At 40.9% G+C, this 21,614-nt stretch overlaps 1 protein-coding gene across 3 annotated transcripts in view; it reads left to right on the top strand.

Moving 5' to 3' along the window:
• The window catches only part of Znf407 (zinc finger protein 407), a 366,869-nt gene that overhangs the window by 21,597 nt on the left and 323,658 nt on the right, over positions 1 to 21,614 (top strand). For 2 of the 3 annotated variants that reach the window (XM_038330534.1, XM_038330536.1), the window contains exons 2-3: positions 2,243 to 6,911; positions 14,616 to 14,730. In XM_038330534.1, the coding sequence (XP_038186462.1) occupies positions 2,303 to 6,911; positions 14,616 to 14,730 (4,724 nt within the window). In that variant the 5' untranslated portion in view covers positions 2,243 to 2,302. Of the gene's footprint in view, positions 1 to 1,940; positions 2,010 to 2,242; positions 6,912 to 14,615; positions 14,731 to 21,614 lie in introns of those variants that run through there. The other variant, XM_038330535.1, reaches the window with a different exon arrangement.

Raw genomic sequence — 21,614 nt, 5'->3', positions numbered from 1 at the left:
CCAGACCTCTTCCCCCCCAGAGTCCTTGTTACAGGAGTTCACTTACAGGTTTTCCTAGCACAGACTTGTCTGTCTACTGTGGAAGAATTCTAAACGGCAGTAGGGGATGTGGGGATGTGGTGTGGTGTGGTGAGGAGTCGGGGTGTGCTTCTGGGAATGGACTGTGAAGGGGCATGCAGGGGACATCTTTAGGGAACGTTTAGGGACAGAGCTCTGTGCTTATGCACATTTCTTTTGATAGTATAGAGGATTGAGTCTGGTGCCGTCCCTGCCAGGTGAACGCTCTGCCATGAAGCTGGGTCCCCAACTCCAGATCTCCGTCTTCTCTCTCTCTGATTGTTAACAGTGCTTGTGTGCATGTCCGTATGGTCACAGCCCCTGGAGGTCAGACGGACAACCATGTGGTTTCCTAGAAGTGGACGGAGGCACTCAGGCTTGGGATCAAGAGCTTTTCATTGCTGAACCCTTTCGCTCGCTCTGGAGCTTGTATCTTGATCACGATATCTTCAACTCCCATCAGCTGCGCTGGAAGGTTCTGGTTGCTCTAAATCCTCACTAACATTTGTTGTGATTCGACTTTTTTCTCTTTTCTTTTTTCTTTCCTTTTTCTGTTTTCCTTTCCTTTTTCCTTTTTCTTTTTCCCTCTCTCCCTTTCTCCCTCTCTCTCTCAAGAAAAAGTCTTGCTGCTGGCTCAGACTTGAGCGTTTCTGGAGTGTGGCTCAAGTCACTGTCCTCCTCTGCTGTTGCTTGTAGGCTCATTTGACTGAGCCCTGTTGTGATCTTACTTTCCACTTGTATTTTTTATAGTAGCTAGAAAGCAGAATCCTGTTGTGATCCTGACTGCATTTCTCTAATGACTAATGCTGTCTGGTATTTTATTTTTATTTATTTATTTTTTAAATTTCATGTGCTGTTGTCTGTTTTTGTATTTCCCATGGGCAAATTTATAATCAGATTTTTTTCTTCATTTTGAAATTATTGTAATAGTTCTTTGAATAGTCTAGGAGCAAATGCCTTATCAGATATGTAATTAAAAAAAAGAGACAAAGTCCTGTTCCAAGGGTTCTTTTTTCACTTTCTAATTGGTGACCTTTATAGCATAGTATCCTTGGAAGTTTTTAATTTTGATAAGTGTTTTTTCTTCTATCATTTATTTCTTTGTTTAAATGCCTTATGTATGATTTTTTTGTTCTCCACTTTTAAGTAACAGGCTTCATTTTTATTTGTCATTTATGGAAAAAGTAGCTAAATAGTTTAAAATGTCATTATATGTTATTGACTTTTATTAACTTCAAATAAAGTCACATTTGGCTAAAAATTTCAATCATAGTATAAAATAAATGGAAAAGGATATGTGTTAATTAGCTATAATAATGAAAAATAAAGTCAATAATATTGACTTTTAAGACATTCTATTCTGGGTAATTCCCCTCCCTCCAAAAACTTGCTCCATTAATTTTGTACAATTGGCATTTGCCTTTGCCATTAACTCTCAGACAGAACAAGAATGACGGTGTGTAAGGAAGTTGATTGACACCTGGAACAGGGGTGGCAGGAGATTTGAGCGTGAGTGTTATCCTGTGATGAGAATACGTGGTGTTGGTTGAGGTCTCCTGAGGATGCCGTGGTGAGCCTTTGCTGTAGGCAGGGCTGAAGCAATTGCCTTTGTACCAGCATTTCGTGCGTGCAGAGGCTGCCCGGGAAGGCGGTGCTCCAGATTCTCCTCACATCTGCTCTGTAGAATGGGATCCACCACAATAGAATTTGTAAGAAAGGCTTCTCTGTTTAAAAAGAAGTGTCCTGAAATCTACTGTTTCGTAAACTGAAAACTGACGGGAGTTTCCCTTACCCCTGACGAAGATACGTACTATTGCTTTGTGAGTCGCTGCGGTCCACAGATTGGATCTCATGCCTTTATTTTATTTTTCTGTTTTAAAGATGGGAATCTCCTTCTGTGTTTGGCTTGGCCTGGTAGTCACTGTGTAACCTTGATTGGCCTTGATCATAAGGTAATCCTCCTGTCCTAGCCTTAGAACTGTTGGGATGGCAGGTTTTAACTTCCACACACAGCAAGATTGCCAGTTTTGAAAAAAGAACTTTATATATGTGGTCAGGTTTGTCAAGTATGGAAGAAACTTCATTGAGGTTAATTTCATCATATTTTTCTCCCTTAGGTTCAGACCTAGAGGTTTGCATTTTCTTCATGTTCAAAACTCTAATGCCATGTCTATTTATTTTACAGATTATAAATTCTAGTTAAATTCAGTCCATCAGAAGAAACATCACCAGAACTTCATTAAGAATGGATTCTGAGAATAAACATGAAAATGACGAGGATGAGGAAGCCACAGACACGAAAACCGTTTCCTCCCGCGATGCCAGTTGTGGGCCTGTATCCGATGGCATAGCAAATGCCTCTGAGAGTTTTACGAACAAAAGGGGTTTTTCAGAGTCGTCCAGCTCAGACAGTGTTGCTGTGGAGGAAGAGAGAAGTGAACTTGCTTTCAAACGAAGGAGAATAGAGGCAGTGGAGCCCCTCGAGATGGAAGAGCAGGGCACCTGTGGGTTGGACACTGAAGATACTAATGTTGACTCGGCTGATGTAGGACAGGAGGCCTTCTCCACCAGCCACTCAGATGGAGGCCGAGCCCTTCCCAGTGTCTTCTCCCCACCCGGGGATTTTAGTACATTTGATACTCTTTCTGTGAAAGCAGATGTGGAGAGAAAGCCTGCTCAGGAAACGGTTTCCCTAGTTCCGGAAAAACACACTCCTTTTCCTCCAGAAGAAATGAGTGTTAGTTGTAGCTTTGGAAATGCAGAGACAGTTCTCAAGTGCAGGATGTGTGGCCATTCATTCTCCTCTTGCTCTGCTTTGGAAAAGCATGTGGAATGTCGTGTGGAACAGGAGAAGAATTGTGCCTGCTGCCACTGTAGCCACCGAGCAGAGAGCAGCTCGTCTCCTCACGTGCATGTCAAACATACTCACGGGCCACAGAAAATTTTTTCCTGTGATCTCTGCGGCTTCCAGTGTGCCGAAGAAAACCTGTTGAATGTACATTATCTTGGCAAAACACACCTTCGGCGTCAGAATCTTGCTGCTCGTGGAGGATTTGTACAAATCTTAACAAAACAGCCTTTTCCTAAAAAATCTTGTGTCATGGGAACAAAAAATGTTAGAACAAAACCAAGAGCTTCTAAACCAGTAGCAAGGAATGGGGATTCCAAAGGAGTGCAGAACACTGGGAACAATTCTCAGGCCTGCAGAGGAACCCTTTCTGAACGCAGTGGTGGTGGGAGTGAGCTGCTTGTCGAAATGGTGCCATCTAGGAATACCTCATCAGGGAAAGAGGACATTGTTGAGGAAAACGTTACTTTTGGTGTTGTTCAAAATCCTGAAAATCAGAACAAACAGCTAGGGGGCTTAGTAAGCTCAGAGGGTCTTTTAGGTAAACCGGAATCCATCAAAAGTACCCTCCAGATAGCACATATCAGTATCAGTGCCACCTCGAGGACAAGAGCTGAGCGAAATCTCCTGATGCTGGGTAATAGCTTTCGCAGACGAACTGGCACTTTTACTTTAAAGGGCCAGGCAAAGAAAAGGTTTAATCTTCTAGGAATTAATAAGAGGGGTACAAATGAAACTCAGAGGATGTATATGAAACACTTTAGAACACAGATGAAACCAAATGATGCACAGCCAATGACAGAACCAAGACAAATGAGCCAGGATGTTCAAAGTCTGTGTGTGACTACCTCAGATGACTCAGAAGGGACACAGGACAAGACAGCTTCCCATCTTTCGGGCTCCACACAGCTGGGCTCTCTGCCAGCTCCAGTCTGCCAGGTTCTGTGTACCTGTACAGAGTGTGGTCATATAGCTGCAGACAAGACAGACTTGGAAATTCATGTGAGAAGGTGCCATGCAAGAGAGATGCAGTTTTGCTGTCAAACCTGTAACTTTTCTAGTCCATCGAGGGAAGACTTAGAGGAACACTTGCATAGGAACCAGCACCAGCAGGTGGCTCCTGCCCTCAGCTGCCAGCGTTGTTCCTTCGTTTCCTTGAATGAAGTGGGTCTTAGAGACCACATGAAGGAAAAGCATAGCATGGGCTTTTTTTGTACCTCCTGTAATCTGTTCTTGCCTGAGAAAGATGTGGAAGAACACAGAGCAACTGAGATGCATAATAGTTTAGTGGTTCAACCAAAGACGGCATCATCATTGAGCAGGGACTCTGTTTTACCTTTAAGTACTTTAGAATCAGAAAACATGGAAGATTCTAGAGAAGAATCAGGGAAATCAGCTAAGGAAGATCCTGCTGAGTCGAGGGTCAGCCATGGAATTGAAGCAAGGCATTCAAGTAAGCCTCAGTTTCAGTGTAAGAAGTGCTTTTATAAAACACGGTCTTCCACCGTCCTTACGAGACACATAAAGCTTCGGCATGGGCAAGACTATCACTTTCTTTGTAAAGCATGTAATCTTTACTCATTGAGCAAAGAAGGGATGGAGAAGCACATTAAAAGAAGCAAACACCTTGAAAATGCTAAGAAAAATAATATTGGTTTAAGTTTTGAAGAGTGCATTGAAAGGGTGTGCATAGGTGCAAATGATAGAAAGGAGGAGTCTCACGTTTCTGGAAGTGGAAGACCCGAAGGCCATGTCAGTGTGCGATTACAGGAGCATTCCTGTCGTGAGCAGAGCTTGCTGCCTCCTAAGGAGCTTCCCCAGTCTGGTGTCGTCACCAGAGATGACGATTTAGCCTTAGCCCCTGCTCCAAAGAGAGGGCGGCCCAAAGGCAGCATTTCACGGACCTGTTCGCACTGTGGACTTCTGGCCTCTAGTATTACAAATTTGACGGTGCACATTAGGCGTAAACACAGTCACCAGTATAGTTATTTGTGCAAGGTATGTAAGTATTATACTGTAACTAAAGGAGATATGGAACGTCATTGTGCCACCAAGAAACATAAAGGACGGGTGGAAATAGAAGCAAATGGGAAACAAAGCTCAGATATAATTGTTGGCCCAGAAGGGGGTGATCTTGAAGCGTGTAAAAAGAATTCCCCTGGAGCAGTGACTGCTTCCGATGAGCAGGCTGTCAGGTCCGCTGGGTCTGCTGCATCTCCTACAGATAAGCCCGTGGTCGACTGTGGAAACGCAGTAGAAGTTGAAGCTGAAAATGTGTTTCATTCTGGAGATGGAGAAGGTAGCTGTCGACTCTCTGATAGAAAGGGGCAGCTCTCTTTAGATCCAGAGGACCTTCTACAGCAGAATGATGTGTGCTCTCAGAGAGATGTTGCAGGTTCAGGTGACAATAGATGCTTGCACTGTGAGTTCAGTGCTCACTCGGCCGCTTCGCTAGAGCTGCATGTGAAAAGGAAGCACACCAAAGAGTTTGAGTTTTATTGCATGGCCTGTGATTACTATGCAGTGACTCGCAGGGAAATGACTAGGCATGCTGCAACAGAGAAGCATAAGATGAAAAGGCAGTCTTACCTCAGCTCTTCTACTGTGGAAGCAGGTTCTTCAGAAATGTCCAAAAGCATCCTTGTGTCTGAGGAGGGGCATCCACAAAACCCTGAGGAATTTAAAATAAAACCAGACCAATCATCTGATACTCTCAAACCTAGAAATGCTGCAGATTGCCCTATTTTAGATGAGAATGCTAGCTTAGATATGTCTAAAGTACTCTGTGCTCCTGACTCAGTGGAAATTGTGACTGAGGAAGATCATTCCTTTTGTGAGACCTTGCAACAGCCCCTTGCTAAGGACAAATGTTTGAAACCTGGGGAGATAGTGTCCCTTAATACGCCCTCTAATCATGGCTCCCCAGGCTGTCTTCAAGATGACAATCCAGGAGACTATGCTGCGGATTGTGAGGCAGGAAAGGAAAACCATGGCTTGTTTAACGATGCCAATGCTGGTGACCCAAGGACACACTGTGAAGGTGAGGGAGGCAGTACCAGTGATAGTGGAGGTCAAGTCCTTGACAAGTCCCTCTCCTCTGGAGACTTCGATGGGGGCCATTCCGCTGAATCCACTTCCCCTACTGTGCTGGACCTGGATGGTGGTGGCCAGAGCAAAGCTGGATGTGAACCGAGTTCAGAAGACTTGAAAGATGTGCAAGCAGACCCTGTTGTTGAGAATAAGGAAATTCTGATGAACTCACAACACGAGATTGTTTTAGAAGAGGATGGCCCAGCTTCTGATGACACAGTTGACAGTAATGATGTTTATGAAACTATAATAAGTATTGATGACAAAGGGCAAACCATGTACAGTTTTGGCCGGTTTGATTCTTCCATAATTAGAATAAAAACTTCTGAAGATGGTGAATTGGTGGATCAGTCGGAAGAGGGTCTGCTGGCAGCAGGGGTGAGAGTTAGTGAGTTGCCCCCAAAAGACTGTGCTCAAGGCTTGAAGAAGAGGAAAGCTGAAGGCAGTTCCTTCGGCGAGTCCACACGAATCCGATGTGATGATTGTGGTTTCTTAGCAGATGGATTGAGTGGACTGAATGTCCACATAGCTATGAAGCATCCCACGAAAGAGAAACACTTCCATTGTTTACTTTGTGGGAAATCCTTCTATACCGAGAGCAACCTTCACCAGCATTTGGCTAGTGCTGGTCATATGAGAAATGAACAGGCCAGTGTAGAAGAGCTTCCAGAGGGAGGGGCCACCTTCAAATGTGTCAAGTGTACAGAGCCCTTTGATTCTGAACAGAATTTGTTTCTGCACATTAAAGGACAGCACGAGGAATTGCTACGGGAGGTAAATAAGTACATAGTGGAAGACACTGAGCAGATCAACCGCGAGAGAGAGGAAAACCAGGGAAATATCTGCAAGTACTGTGGGAAGGTGTGTCGGAGCAGCAACTCCATGGCCTTTCTGGCTCACATTCGCACCCATACAGGTACGTAGCCCTTGTAGCAAGCCTGCATTTCCCTACAAAGTGCAAAAATGATGGAGTTTGAACTTTGGGTCCTGACCAAGTATGGAACCCAATTTGAATTTGCTTGTGAACCTTCCACCTAATTCATATTTCGTGTTTGTGTGATGCTCTGCTTGAGTCTAGGAAATGTTGACATTTAATGTTTCTGAAGGCAATTTAGCCTTAGAGATTCTAAAGGCACATCAGTGGACAAATTGCTTTTACTTTTGTCAAAAGCACCCTCTGATGGCTGTGCAAAACTCTTGTGTTTTACTGCTTTTCATTTGTTTTGTATTAATTATTTGATTTTCCAAAGGTATAGTAAACGACACTTTGTGGTTTTGGAGAGCATATTAAGTAGCTTTTAACCTTTATTAAAATTCTTATGTTTTGAGACAGGGCCTCACTGTGAAGTCCTGGCTGTTCTGAAACTTACCATGTAGCCTAGGCTGTTTTCCACCTCACATAGATCCACCTGCTTCTACATCCCAAGTGTTGGGATTAAAGGTGTGTGCCATCACACCCTCAAATTTTTAGTCTTTTATTATTCTCTCATATATTACATCCTGATTGCAGTTTCCCCTCTCTCCTCTCCTCCCAGCCCCTCACTCCTTCCTCCCCTCTTCCCAGATCCACTCCTCTTTTCCCTTCAGAAAAGGGCAGGCCTTCCAGGTATGTCAATCAAATATGACATACTATGTTGCAATAAAACTAGGTATCTCCCCTAGTTTTAAGGCTGGACAAGGCAACCCATTGGAAGGGAAAGTCTCAAAAGCAAGCCAGAGAGTCGGAGACAGCCCCTCCCCCAACGGTTAGGAGTCCTCAGGAAGCCCAAGCTACACATCTATAACATATGCAGAGGACCTAGGTCAGACCCATGTAGACTCCCTGACTGTCAGTTCAGTCTCTGGGAGCTCATATGAACCCAGGTAGGTTGGTTCTGTGGCCATTATCTTGTGGTGTCCTTGACCCCTCTGGCTCCTACAATTCTTCCTCCCCCTCTTCTGTGAAGGTGTGTGCCACCACATCCTCAAAAATTTAACGTTTATTTTTTTTTTCTATGTGTTTTGCTTGCCTGTATGTCCATGTACTGCATGCATGCAGTGTTTCTGGAAACCAGAAGAGGGCATTGGATCCCCTGGCCATCTAACCTGGGTCCTGTGGATGGGAAGCCTATGCTCTTAACTGCTGAGCCATCTCTCTTGTCCCTTAATAAAATTTCTTAAGATATTAGAATTTTAAAAATACTCATCAATAGATAGTTTGTATCTACAAGTCTGAGTCCCAGTAGTATGATTCTACTTTCAAGGACCAGAATTTGTGAACATGCTTCCCTTAATATGAATTGAAATTCACTTTTCATTGAGGTAGTACCTGATTTAGGGTCTGTATTCTGACACATTGAACATTCCATGCTAATGTTTAGTTTGGGGAGAAATTAAAAAATATATATATATATATATATATATATATATATATATATATATATATATTTGGTGAAAAATGTATAAGCCACTGTTCTAAATTTATGTAAAAATTCACTGCAGTGTTTCTATAAACCTGCCATACATTCTTTATTTTAAATAGACAGCTTTTCTAAATCATTGTGCTCTGCTTAGACAAGTTCTGTCTACATGGTTGAATTTATGAGTGGATTTGAATAATAAATTCACATTTCAATGAACATATTTTCATTAAAACGGTGAGGTTTATTTTACTGTACTTTTAAATAATGGCATATTGTTAAATCTACACTTTAAATTCCTGCAGTTTTTGAAACTTAGTGCATGGCTACATGGAGCTATAGAGCATTGTCAGTAACTGAGGTTGATTAAAGATAGGCCAGACATTTCCGTTAAAGAAAGTAATAGGAGATCAGTTCCGGTGAATATAAACACCGCAGTCTCTGTGGCCTGCTCTCCACTAGCCTCTTGATGCCCATTTCTGGAGGACACCCAAGTGCTTATTTGTTTGCGTTGTTGGTGCCTCTGTTGTTGCTTCTCACTCTGAAATGACATGGCATTAGATACCAGGCTGTTCTTACGCACGGAAAATACATGTTTTCTTAACATGCCCTCTTAAGTCAGATAAAACTGAATAAAACCACGAGGAAGATGCTAATGGAGCTCTTTTTAGAATTCTTTATGCAACTGTCTGGTCAAGACATGTTGCTTATAATTGATGTGTCCATTACTTGAATTCTCTTGTAATTATAGTCAATAAGTCTTGTAAATGTGTTAAAGCTCACTAAAAGCATACAAATTCAAGAACAGAGTAAGGCTAATAATTTAAAATAATCAATGTAGGCATTTCAGCACTTAATTTCCCTTGTGTGTTGATAGCTGATCATTCTTAATCCATTAAGATTTATTTAGTCGTTTACAATGCAAAATAGGTTTGCACTGGTCACTTGTGCCATTTGAAAATGTCTACCAGGTTAAGTGCAGAATGTAGTCCATTAGTCTTCCTTGACTATATATATTAATTGCATTTAAAATCAAGTTAATGTGGATGTGAAAGTGAGGTAACTATCAATATGTGACAGAGTAACCCTACTTACATAAGTTACATCATCGATTGTAACATTTAGTAAAAGTTAGCAGACTTTTTTTTGGATCTTCTGTTGGTCTTTGCAGCAAGTACGTTTTCCCGGGGCTCTGGGTACTGCAGAGCCCTCCCTCCTGAGAGCCGAGGGCCAGCCCACTGTGTCAGTTTCACAAGTCACTTTTTTGGGAAGGCTGGCTTTCAGGTTTTAATTTTATGTTGTTGTACTCTCGGAATATCTTAAAACGGATGGCTTCCTGGTACTTCACTTTTATGTATAAAGGAGTAATACAGGGCTGGTTATTACTGCTTGGCTGGAAAAGGGCTTGCATTTCCAACCCATTTCCATATTTGGAATTTGTTGTATATTTCATGTAACCTGTTCTGATTATTCTTAGCACAATGAAAGCAGCATGCTGAAGAAATGAGTTTTGGTTATGAAGAATTGTAGGAGGAAATCTCAGTTCCTGTGCATTTGTGGTGTGAACCACTTGGCTTGATTATCAGGGCCTTCACTCTGGATTAGAAGAGCTCATGGCACAGGGCTTAGCTCCTGTGCAGTATTCTAAAGCTTTTATCAGAGGACGTGCACGATGTCTTAAGCCTCAAGATACTGGGAAGCCATTCTGTTTGTGTGCATAGTACTCCGGTCACTTACGCCCTTTGAAAATGTTCGTATGTGGGCATATATGATGTGTGTGTCTTCACTGAAAACTCCAAGTTAGTGCTGGGTGTCTGTAATTCTTTGTATAACAGTCTAGAGAGTATGCAGACCACCAAAACAGTTAGTCTGTAGACGGAGCACAGTGGGAAGGGCTGACTTGGTTCACTACTGACTCTGCACGCACTTCTCTCATGGCTGGCGTTCCGTGTCATTGTTGGATGGGTAAGTGAATGAGCGATTGACTGAATGAATGAATGAAGTGTTTAGATGCTTAGGAAACACTTGAGGTTTAGCCTGCAGTCAGCAAGCACCACGTGGTACCCCTGCATCTGCATTACCCCTCTGCTGAGATCTGAAGGATGCCGCCTTCCCTTCTCAATGTTAATGCTCCTTCTCTGTGTGCAGAACTGTCAGAGGGCCTCAGAGGCAGGGCCCAGAGGGCTGAGTGCAGACTGAGATTTCAGGTCTTTCGGATTTGTTTAGTAAAGAATCAGGTACCAGGAAGTTAGGGCCACTTTAGTTTTTTTTTTTTTTTCTTTTTTTTCCGCCTTCATAAAGTCATACAGATCAAATTAAAATAAGAAATCATCTGAGCATAATGCTGCTCCATGGAATAGATTTATTTAAGATAATTCTGGACATTTTAATAAATATATCTGAGAGAAAGGCAAATTTAGAAATATGTGTTTTTTTTTATAGGTTTTGTGTTATAAACATATGCCAGGATCCTCATTTCATAATGTGCATTGTATAGCAACTGTAAAAAAGATATTGTCTCTAGGAAGTGAAGTAGAAGGAAAGGCTTCCTCTTCCTACAGAGAGGATTTCCTTAGCTGATCTGGAATGCTAATGCCTAGGAAGGAGATGCTAACAGCCTACCTTGAATGGTAGCTGATTTGTGTGTTCTCCATACACTGCACCAGCCCTGAGACTGCGGGAAGGACTAAAGCACAGCAGCTTCTGTTCATCTGTGTGGTCCTCATGCCACCTGAGCAGAGCTCGTCAGACCAGGCTGTCCGAGCCGCCAGGGTTTTAGATCTGTTTCTCCAAGTCATCGAGCAGAGGAATGTTGGGCGTGTTTATCCTTCTTGTCTGAGGTCCTGATACTATGGTTTATTAATAATTTCCAGATTGTCCTTGAAAAAGCACTTTACTAAGCACAGGTGGATTGACGCTTACCCTTTAAGAATTCCATTAAGGGATTCTGTGTCTCATATGATGTTTCAAAGTCATGATACGCTTAATTTTATCAGGGTCATTTAAATAAACTAGTTTCTACAATGATTGATAGAATTTGAATGCTGTAAGCTGAAATCTCAACCTGCTTTTGATATCTAAACATATAAACCTTAACTAGATAGAGCCATTCAGGTGTTGGGTACATTTTCACCTGCTTCTAACCATAGAAATTTGAAGTATTAAGAGACGCACTTCATTGTCATTGGACAGTGAGATACCCAGCGTTGCCTGCCATGTAGCACTGTTTGCTTTTTCCTCCTTTCTGGGAGGTCAATTCACTTTCTCAGTGTCCTTTTGAGAACTAAATTGAAATTTAAGAGTCTTTTTTCTAGAGTGCTTTAGTTTCAAACATTTTTTTTTTTTTACCTTGGAGGATTTTTATTTTTCCAGGACTGCACAAAGGTTCATTGATTGCAGATGGTTGATTTATTTGTACTCTATAATTTTTGAAATTTACATATTTTATACTCTATCCATATTGAAAGTGTTATTTTATAAAATAGATATGCTAATTATGACACAAAAAGTCTGGAAACGTAAAGATTTTAAGCCGTGGTTTTTATTATTTTAATCTCTTTCAAGATGTAGTAGTTAGAAAACTGGAAGACAGTTTGTGCTTATCTTCTTCCTTAAGAGTGGCTATTTCTAGTAAATGGAGGACTTGGTCGTGAGTCACATATAGTGACGCTGTTGACTGAAAGGGTTAAGTGTTTTGTTTTGCAGTGTACTTTAATCTTGGTCCGTATAAAATAATTAAAAGAGTTTTCTTGTCCTTACTGAGCCTCTTGTGTTGAAATATCTGTTAGTGAACTAAGTAACCAAGATGTCGACATTGCTGGTTTGCTGACTCATCACAGCAGCGAAAAGATGATGAAGGCGCAACAGTTACGTGCTGGGTTGTCATGTCTGTGCCGGTGTTAGCACAGGGCAGTCGTGTGTCTGTGCCGGTGTTAGCACAGGGCAGTCGTGTGTCTGTGCTGGTGTTAGCACAGGGCAGTCGTGTGTCTGTGCTGGTGTTAGCACAGGGTAGTCGTGTGTGGGTGTTAGCACAGTGTAGTCGTGTGTGGGTGTTAGCACAGTGTAGTCGTGTGTCTGTGCTGGTGTTAGCACAGGGTAGTCGTGTGTGGGTGTTAGCACAGTGTAGTCGTGTGTGGGTGTTAGCACAGTGTAGTCGTGTGTCTGTGCTGGTGTTAAGCACAGTGTAGTCGTGTGTCTGTGCCGGTGTTAGCACAGTGTAGTCGTGTGTCTGTGCTGGTGTTAAGCACAGTGTAGTCGTGTGTCTGTGCCGGTGTTAGCACAGTGTAGTCGTGTGTCTGTGATGGTGTTAGCACAGTGTAGTTGTGTGTGATGGTGTTAGCATAGTATAGTCGTGTGTGACCGTGTTAGCACAGTGTAGTCGTGTATGATGGTGTTAGCACAGTGTAGTCGTGTGTCTGTGATGGTGTTAGCACAGTGTAGTTGTGTATGATGGTGTTAGCACAGTGTAGTCGTGTGTGATGGTGTTAGCACAGTGTAGTCGTGTATGATGGTGTTAGCACAGTGTAGTCGTGTGTGATGATGTTAGCACAGTGTAGTCGTGTGTGATGATGTTAGCATAGTGTAGTCGTGTGTCTGTGATGGTGTTAGCACAGTGTAGTTGTGTGTGATGGTGTTAACATAGTATACTCGTGTGTGACCGTGTTAGCACAGTGTAGTTGTGTATGATGGTGTTAGCACAGTGTAGTCGTGTGTGATGATGTTAGCATAGTGTAGTCGTGTGTGACCGTGTTAGCACAGTGTAGTCGTGTATGATGGTGTTAGTACAGTGTAGTCGTGTGTGATGGTGTTAGCACAGTGTAGTCGTGTGTGATGGTGTTAGCACAGTGTAGTCGTGTATGATGGTGTTAGCACAGTGTAGTCGTGTGTGATGATGTTAGCACAGTGTAGTCGTGTGTCTGTGATGGTGTTAGCACAGTGTAGTTGTGTATGATGGTGTTAGCACAGTGTAGTCGTGTGTGATGGTGTTAGCACAGTGTAGTCGTGTATGATGGTGTTAGCACAGTGTAGTCGTGTGTGATGATGTTAGCACAGTGTAGTCGTGTGTGATGATGTTAGCATAGTGTAGTCGTGTGTCTGTGATGGTGTTAGCACAGTGTAGTTGTGTGTGATGGTGTTAGCACAGTGTAGTCGTGTATGATGATGTTAGCATAGTGTAGTCGTGTGTGACCGTGTTAGCACAGTGTAGTCGTGTATGATGGTGTTAGCACAGTGTAGTCGTGTGTGATGATGTTAGCATAGTGTAGTCGTGTGTCTGTGATGGTGTTAGCACAGTGTAGTCGTGTGTCTGTGATGGTGTTAGCATAGTATAGTCGTGTGTGACCGTGTTAGCACAGTGTAGTCGTGTGTGATGGTGTTAGCACAGTGTAGTCGTGTATGATGGTGTTAGCACAGTGTAGTCGTGTGTGATGATGTTAGCACAGTGTAGTCGTGTGTCTGTGATGCTGTTAGCACAGTGTAGTTGTGTATGATGGTGTTAGCACAGTGTAGTCGTGTGTGATGGTGTTAGCACAGTGTAGTTGTGTATGATGGTGTTAGCACAGTGTAGTCGTGTGTGATGGTGTTAGCACAGTGTAGTCGTGTGTCTGTGATGCTGTTAGCACAGTGTAGTTGTGTATGATGGTGTTAGCACAGTGTAGTTGTGTATGATGGTGTTAGCACAGTGTAGTCGTGTATGATGGTGTTAGCACAGTGTAGTCGTGTGTGATGGTGTTAGCACAGTGTAGTCGTGTGTCTGTGATGGTGTTAGCACAGTGTAGTTGTGTGTCTATGACGGTGTTAGAAAAGTGTTGTTATGTCTAAGAAATATACTCAGTAATACACTTTGTAGATACCAGTGACCTTGTTTGTATTTGTTTTTAAAATGTTCAATTTTAGATAGGATATCTTCAAGAAATCTTTTTGTCACTTGTATGAAAAATGTTTAATAATATTTAGCTCATAAAAGCTGCTTAGTGGCACTCAATTTTTGACTTTAAATCTTAGAAATGTTTTTGAGAATTAGCAGTATTCACTAAGACATTAAAACCACATGAGATATTTATGGGGTTAAGAAAGTTATGAGTGCATGCATTTTGTTTTGGGGACAAAATTCTTAATTTGATTGAAGGTTTAACTTAGGACTTGATTTACCCGCCCCATTTAAAAGTCTGCTAGTAATGTGTTATCCAAGTCCAATTTTACTTTATTTTACATTTACTCAGGATCAAAACCATTCAAGTGCAAGATATGCCATTTCGCAACAGCTCAGCTTGGAGATGCCAGAAACCATGTGAAAAGGCACCTTGGGATGAGGGAGTACAAGTGTCACGTCTGTGGGTGAGTAAAGCACGGCCACCTCTGCTGTGAGAACCCGGAGCTAGCTGCGAGCGGGTAGCTATTGTTCGAGAACTCAAAACTGATATGAGTAAGAGTAGCGGAAATTACGCTTGCGCATCCTCCTTTCCTTTGTTATGGTAAATTCCTTAAATACAGTTATGACATTCTTCTCCCACTTCTAATCCTCTGCTGAAGATGAGCAATTTTATGGGCTACAAGGTCAATTTGAACCTGTAATCTGTAAATTGACTAAATTATAGGATGTTCATTCACATTGCCAGAGAGAACTATAAATTCCACTTAAAGACAAAAAGAACCCCCCAGATAATATAGCTTTAGGAGTGCATATGTATTTTTTTCTTCTGCTATACTATCTTAATTTTAATCACATTAATGGTTCTTTGGATAAATTGGACATATTCTGTAAGGAAAAATAAAAGATTTAATTTCAGATGCCTGGTTACTGATCATTTGAGGGATGATGTGGTAAAAACAGTGTATAATGTATTTTTGTGTCATGTGATTTCAAAACAAGTTTCCATTTTCAATTCATGGTTCTTTGTAGAGTCATTCATAGTGTTTAATTGTCATTCAGGTATGTTACATTTAATAGAAAGCACTGATGTACCTCAATGTAAAATTAATTAATTTAGCAGAAATGTTTAAAAGGTTTTAAAATGCTATGACATATATGGTGTATCATAGGACATTCAGAGGTGGATTTTAATACTCTACTTATTAAAATATATTTTAATGTTATTGTGCTAGAGAAATTAACTAATAAGTACATCATATAAAATACTTTATGTGAAACTTAAGAAATCTGCAATTCATAGGTCGAATTAAATTATGCAGTATGCATATATTATGCTTGTGTAGGAGGCTCTTCAGGTTTACATGGACATGTAAATACCTTCAAGTCAAGAGCAGTCTGCTTTTTATTGGACAATACATATTCCCAGGAGAAGATTTCACTTTTTGACCCTTAAGAGAGTTTTACAAATAACTTTACAAGCAATGCTATCAACCATGGTCTGTGATTTATTCGCTGGCCAAATTGATGGTTCAGTGACTTGCAGCTAAAGTAAATGAAGATGAACCTTTTCCCTGAAGCCACTCATGATCAGTTGGAGAATAAGTTCTGTTACTACTGAGTTTAGCTGTCGGGGTCAAGTCCCAAATGGTTCATTTTAATTTCTATAGGTCTTGTGATTTTAAAAGACAGTCATTTACTGTTCTTATCCTCTGAGCTGTAGGACGACCCCGACCACAGTGGAAATGTGCATTTGGAAGTAGTAAGCAGTTTTTCCCCATTTGTGAAAAATAGGTAAATAGATTTTAGCATATTTGGTTTGTTGAAATCAAATTTTTATCCATTTTTAAAATTTAGGGTGCTAAGATATTGGAAAGATAAAAAAAAAGCTTTTTCAAAGAATCCTATTTGATATACTTAGTAGCAGAAACAACTTATAATTTATTGGCTCTAAATGTATAATTTGAACACTGTCTCGTTCCTTAGCTGATTGCTTACTGAAGACAGAGGAAGTGTTACACTAGTAGTTTGTGTTTGGTCACCAGGATAAATAGGAATGTTTTGAATCTTAGGTTTGCCACAGAGAGACCCATTTTGTGTGTGTGTGTGTGTGTGCGTGTAGGGTGGGTAGATAAAACATTCTAGATTTCAGAATCTAGCTTTTAAAATTAGGGTAACCTTTAAACTTCTCCCCCAGTGGAATTATAGTTTTTTTTTTTCTTTTAAAAAATAAGTTCAGTTTAAAAGCCACATACACAGGGTTAGTTTAGCAGGGTAGAGAGCCTTGGAGTGAGGCCAGGAGCTCTGGAGAAGGCCAGTGAGCTGAGAAGGATTGATCAGTGAGGTTGATCAGAACAATAATGAATTAGGAATTTAATGTTCAGGAAGGGGTATTTGTGGTTCTGTGTTGTGTGTGTTAGGTATGGGGATGTCTTTGTTTCATGTGTTGGTTGGGTGTAAGAGTAACATAAAAGTTTAAATGGAAAACAAAAAAGGACTGGTTCTTACTACTGACACTGGAGAATATTGGTGCATTAACATTGCTGACAGTGTCAATTCATTATCACTGATGGCTAAATAATCTCCCAGATGCTCAGTGGACCCATTAGTTCCTGAACATAAGCAGGCTGTGCTGCATTTCTTCATTAGCTTTAATTGCTATAAATTTTACCTTTTACAAAACCATGCTTTAAAGGTAAAGTGATCTTTTGGGAGCATCAATTCTATAATTTTGTCACAAACAGAGGGTCCTGCACTGTTTCTTTTTCTCCAGTAGTTAATATCTTAGTCTCAATCTTTTGAAATTTTATTAATGACCTCTTCCTTATCTGGTTATATGTAGTTATTTATCTAATAGTCCTGTTGAAAATGCGTAAAACATTGAGGCAGGCACATGCTTGAAATAACTGTCATAAAACTGAACTTTTTGCATTAACCTTTTAGTTTTCTTATGGTGAAGTTTGTGGAAATGGTGTGCTTTTATTGGATAAGTTTAATGTGCTTGTAGCCATTGTTTGCATTGTCGGCCTGCCTTTTCTTCTCTTCATGTAGGGAGACTGCAGATCCACGAGGACTCTGTCGAAGAGTTCCCATTAAGACGCAGTTTTAGAATTCTGACTTGTCAACTTTAACATAACAATTGCATTTAAAATTGTTGCATCTGGATTTATGTTAATTTTTTTTAATCTTCAAGATCAGTAACTTGAAGTTGTTCTCTTACTTATCATCTACTGGCAAATGTTGGCCACAGTATGGCAGGGTTTGAATTACCTTGATGAAAGGAGCTGAATGAGTTGAAAGTCAAGTTCCCATTGTCTGTCTGTGACTCAGGGTTGATGCTCTGCGTAGGCAAGGTTGCTCTTCTCATGGTATGAACATGTTGCTGCACATTCCATGTTTCAAAGCAGATAATGAATAAAGCTGTTTCTTCCTCTTAATTCAAGAGGACAGAGTTTTGTTTGTTGATCTGTATAGCTGCTGTATTTAAAAACATTTATTTTATGCATGTGAGTGTTTTACCTTTATAATATCTGTTCAACTCATGCGTTCTTGGTCTTTGGTGCCCATGAGGTTAGAATAGGGCTGGAGCTATGGATGGTTGTCAATCACCATGTGGGTGATGGAATCCAATCCAGGTCCCCTGAAGAGCAGCCTCTCTTCTAGCAGGCTCTTGTTTACAGTGTATGATTAGGAGAGGAATTCTAGGCTCTTTGCTCTCGATGTCTGGCTGACGTGGAAGTCAGCTGCACTGTGATGGTGCTGAGTGGGCAAAAGCAGACACTGGAGCTTCTCTGCTCCAAAGTTGAGAGGCTTACTCAGTACTTATGGGGCTAAAAATAGGCCAGACACATCTTTTTATTAAATTACCAATCCTATTTATTTATTTTAATTGTTAAGAATGAAAAATGTCATCCCCCAAATTCATTTTACACATTTAAATTTTTAAAAATAATTCTGTATGTGGGTTTGGGGATATAGCTTAGTGTCTAACATGTACAAGGCCCAGGATCAAGTCTCAGTACCCACACCACACAGTTAATTAATTTATCCGATGTGCATGTATTCTGAATGTTAGTATTGTGCAGTGCTTGGTGTTAAGTGCCATGTGTTACATTGGTCTTCTTTTCTGATTCCGATGGTTTTGTTCTTTGCTTCATCTTCGCTGTCCCGTTTACAGATGGGAGCTAGAAGTTAGAAGTGATACATTGATACACACACTGAGACTGTGCCGCCGGCCCTCCTGGCTCAGGGCTGCTCTCACTCTAATCGTCCCTCTCTCCATTGTTTTCTGCTTTTTGCTGCATGTGCCTTTTTCCACTGCTTTGGATTTTGCTCATTGGTTTTCGCTGGGTTGTTTTCTGTAGAATCACATCTACTTCCTCCTATTAGCCACGTTCATTTTCCACTTTTTGTTAAAATTAAATTCTGAGAAAAGATTGCTTATCCAGTCTTGCTCTCATATTCTGGCGTTCAAACCCTTCCTCTTTTCTTTGTTTTGTTCTTATTGTAAATGATGTTAACTATTCCCCGCTGTCCTTCATCTCTTAATAATTTATTGTACTCACATGTGGCTGGCCGTGTCTGTGTATCAGGGAAAAGAAACTGCTGAAAGTGGTGGTGGGTAACATTCACCATACAGACTCTTGTCACATCAGTTCTAATTATCTTAGAGGTATGCAGAACTCACAGTGCTCCTGTGATCTCCATAAACCTAGGAAATGACATCGAAGTTTTGTATGTCATTTTTCAGAAGCATAAATTCAGTATATATAAATTAGGAGCTTTGTTATTTATTGGTAGATTTATTTACGTCAAGTTTTGATTAATGTATATGGAGTTAGTTAAATAGTTGAATATGATTTACCTAATCAGGAGAGAATAAGAGCATTTTCCAAATATTTCACTTCTGAGTTTATTAGAAGATTTCAGAAAATTTAAATTGTGCATTAGTATGCTTAGAAAATGTTTATTTCTAGTTGATTTTGGAAACCTTAAATCGAAAGTTACTAATGCAGTTAAACTGGTGTGTGTGTGTGTGTGAGAGAGAGAGAGAGAGAGAGAGAGAGAGAGAGAGAGAGAGAGAGAGAGAGAGATTACCTAGTTTTTGTGCATTAGAGGGATCTCTATGTAGATGATTATAATGTCACTTTCTGACCTTTGCAGCTTGAATAATTGTAAATCATTGCTTCATAACGTGTCAGAGAATGTCTGTACTAGGCAATTAAATGGCAGAATATAATAGACCAAATTATTGCCTGTCATGTTTTCAACAACACAGTTAGTATTTGAGTTACACTTAATCATTACGTGCATTAGCAACTTCATTGGAATCCAGCTTCAGGCTGAGCATGAAATACATTACATTATTTAAACCTCTAATGGTACAAGTCATTTATTTGTGTTGAAGTGTACAACATGCAGAGTTTCATAAAGCAAGGAACACTTGAGAGCTTAATTTATCCAAATCAAAGTCTAAATGCAGATAAACACAAGTGGCAAAAATTAGTAATTTTTATAGGCTGGAAATATTTAAAAATACATGGTTGTGGGTAATTGTAGGCAGCAGGAATAAATTAAAATCACTATTTTTAGTCTGCTCTGAGAACTAAAGCTGGGTATACCTAAATCATTAAAAGTACCACGGAATTGCATTTTGAGCTGAGCAATTAATTATACCCATCATATCTACAGATGTATCCAAATAAGTATTTGCTTCAGCTGATTGTTCTGGTTAAAAAATAAAGATAGAAAAGTTGGTTTTGTGCTATGGGAATGCATTTCGTCTATAACAATATAAAGTACAACATCTCTTACTTTTGTAAAAAGATTTAAATTAACAGTAAGACATTCATTATAAAAGATGCATTGCTTGTATTTTCTGCATAGTATTTTATTGCTTTTAGTTTGACTCTATTTTTGCCTCAATTTTGAAATTTAAAAATAAACGCCATGCAGCGATTGCTCTCTGTTTTGTCACTCAGCCCAGAATTAATCATTTACCCTCTGCTGGTAAAATCCTTGAAATGCCTTTTTAAGTTATGATCAATAGTTTCAACATTTTTATATGCAGCTTACTTTATGGTTTAGAAACCTAAGCAGCATTTCGATTTTGATGTTCAGTTAACAAACGTTATTCTCATGACTCGAGTGTGTTTTCTAGTGAAATGTTCTGTCACTGCAGGAGAGAGTTGGCGTGAGGCTAGGACACTGATGTAGAAGGAGGCCTGCTCTTCCCAGTGTCCCCTCACGGTGACAGGAGGCGGCTCTTCCCAGTGTCCCCTCATGGTGACAGGAGGCCTGCTCTTCCCAGTGTCCCCTCACGGTGACAGGAGGCCTTTGCTGTCACCAACATGCTCTTCTTTCCTTCTGCATGGTCATAGTTTGCTGATTTCTTGCATGATTGGTTAATGGATATATTTCAAGGCCAGTAAGTGTGATTAACCTGTATAACAAAATAAAGATAAAATAAGCATTTTTACATGTGGATGTTGTTGAAAATATCAGCATCTGTTTTTTGTTTCCAGTGAAATATCATGCCCCAGTGTCTTAATTCTCTCTTATTTTCATTTTAAGATGGCTCCTGGGGTTGGCCTTTGAACTGCCCCCAGTCATCACAGTAGCATAGAGGAAGGAAGGCTTGGCGGTCCAGATGTTCACTTCTCTCACTCAGCAGCCCTAAAGGCTCTCGTGTAGGCATGGTAACAGGGTTGTGTACTGGCCTTGTGGTCACAAGCTCTTTGGAGGACAGAGACCTGAGAAAACAGAACCACTCTAAGGGGAACCAGGTAGAATGGGAATCCGGTACTGTCGAGGAGTATGAGCGCGTCTTCTTACAGACCTGGTTCTGCTGAGGTGGAGTCTTAGTCACTTGAGGAGTATTCCTAAGGCAGACTTGCATATTTTCACCCAAGGTGACTGAAGAGCAAAAGCAGGATGAGTGGAATAACGTGGTTTGTATGTAAGAGCTTGGCCAAAGTCCTGCTGTGTGAGGCTGTGGAGGGAGGAACAGTTTACATACCTGTCGGCTAAATACTGGCATTGTCAGTGCTTGCTGGAGTTCAGGTCAAAGACAAAAGCAGTATCTTCCTCAAATAGAGAAAACACGGGTCCAGAAATGGCCAAGCCTCTCTGGCTAATTCAGAGACTGCTTACTGGGTAGGTAGTGTTGGATATGATGGCCCTAGGAGTCAGGAAGATGAGCCAGAGCTGCCTGTCTAGGCAGGGCTTGTGCCCCTTTTGAACACGAGGTGGCTGTGTTCAGGGAAACTAAGTCACCCCTTCCTGAGGCTGGATTGAAAAGCCGGGTGGACAGTTGCAGGGCTGGGCCTGTGAAGCCAACGGGTATTTCTCA

This window comes from Arvicola amphibius, chromosome 5 (assembly GCF_903992535.2).
Source record: "Arvicola amphibius chromosome 5, mArvAmp1.2, whole genome shotgun sequence".
Lineage (NCBI taxonomy): Eukaryota > Metazoa > Chordata > Mammalia > Rodentia > Cricetidae > Arvicola > Arvicola amphibius.
This window is presented reverse-complemented; position numbering and strand designations above follow the sequence as displayed.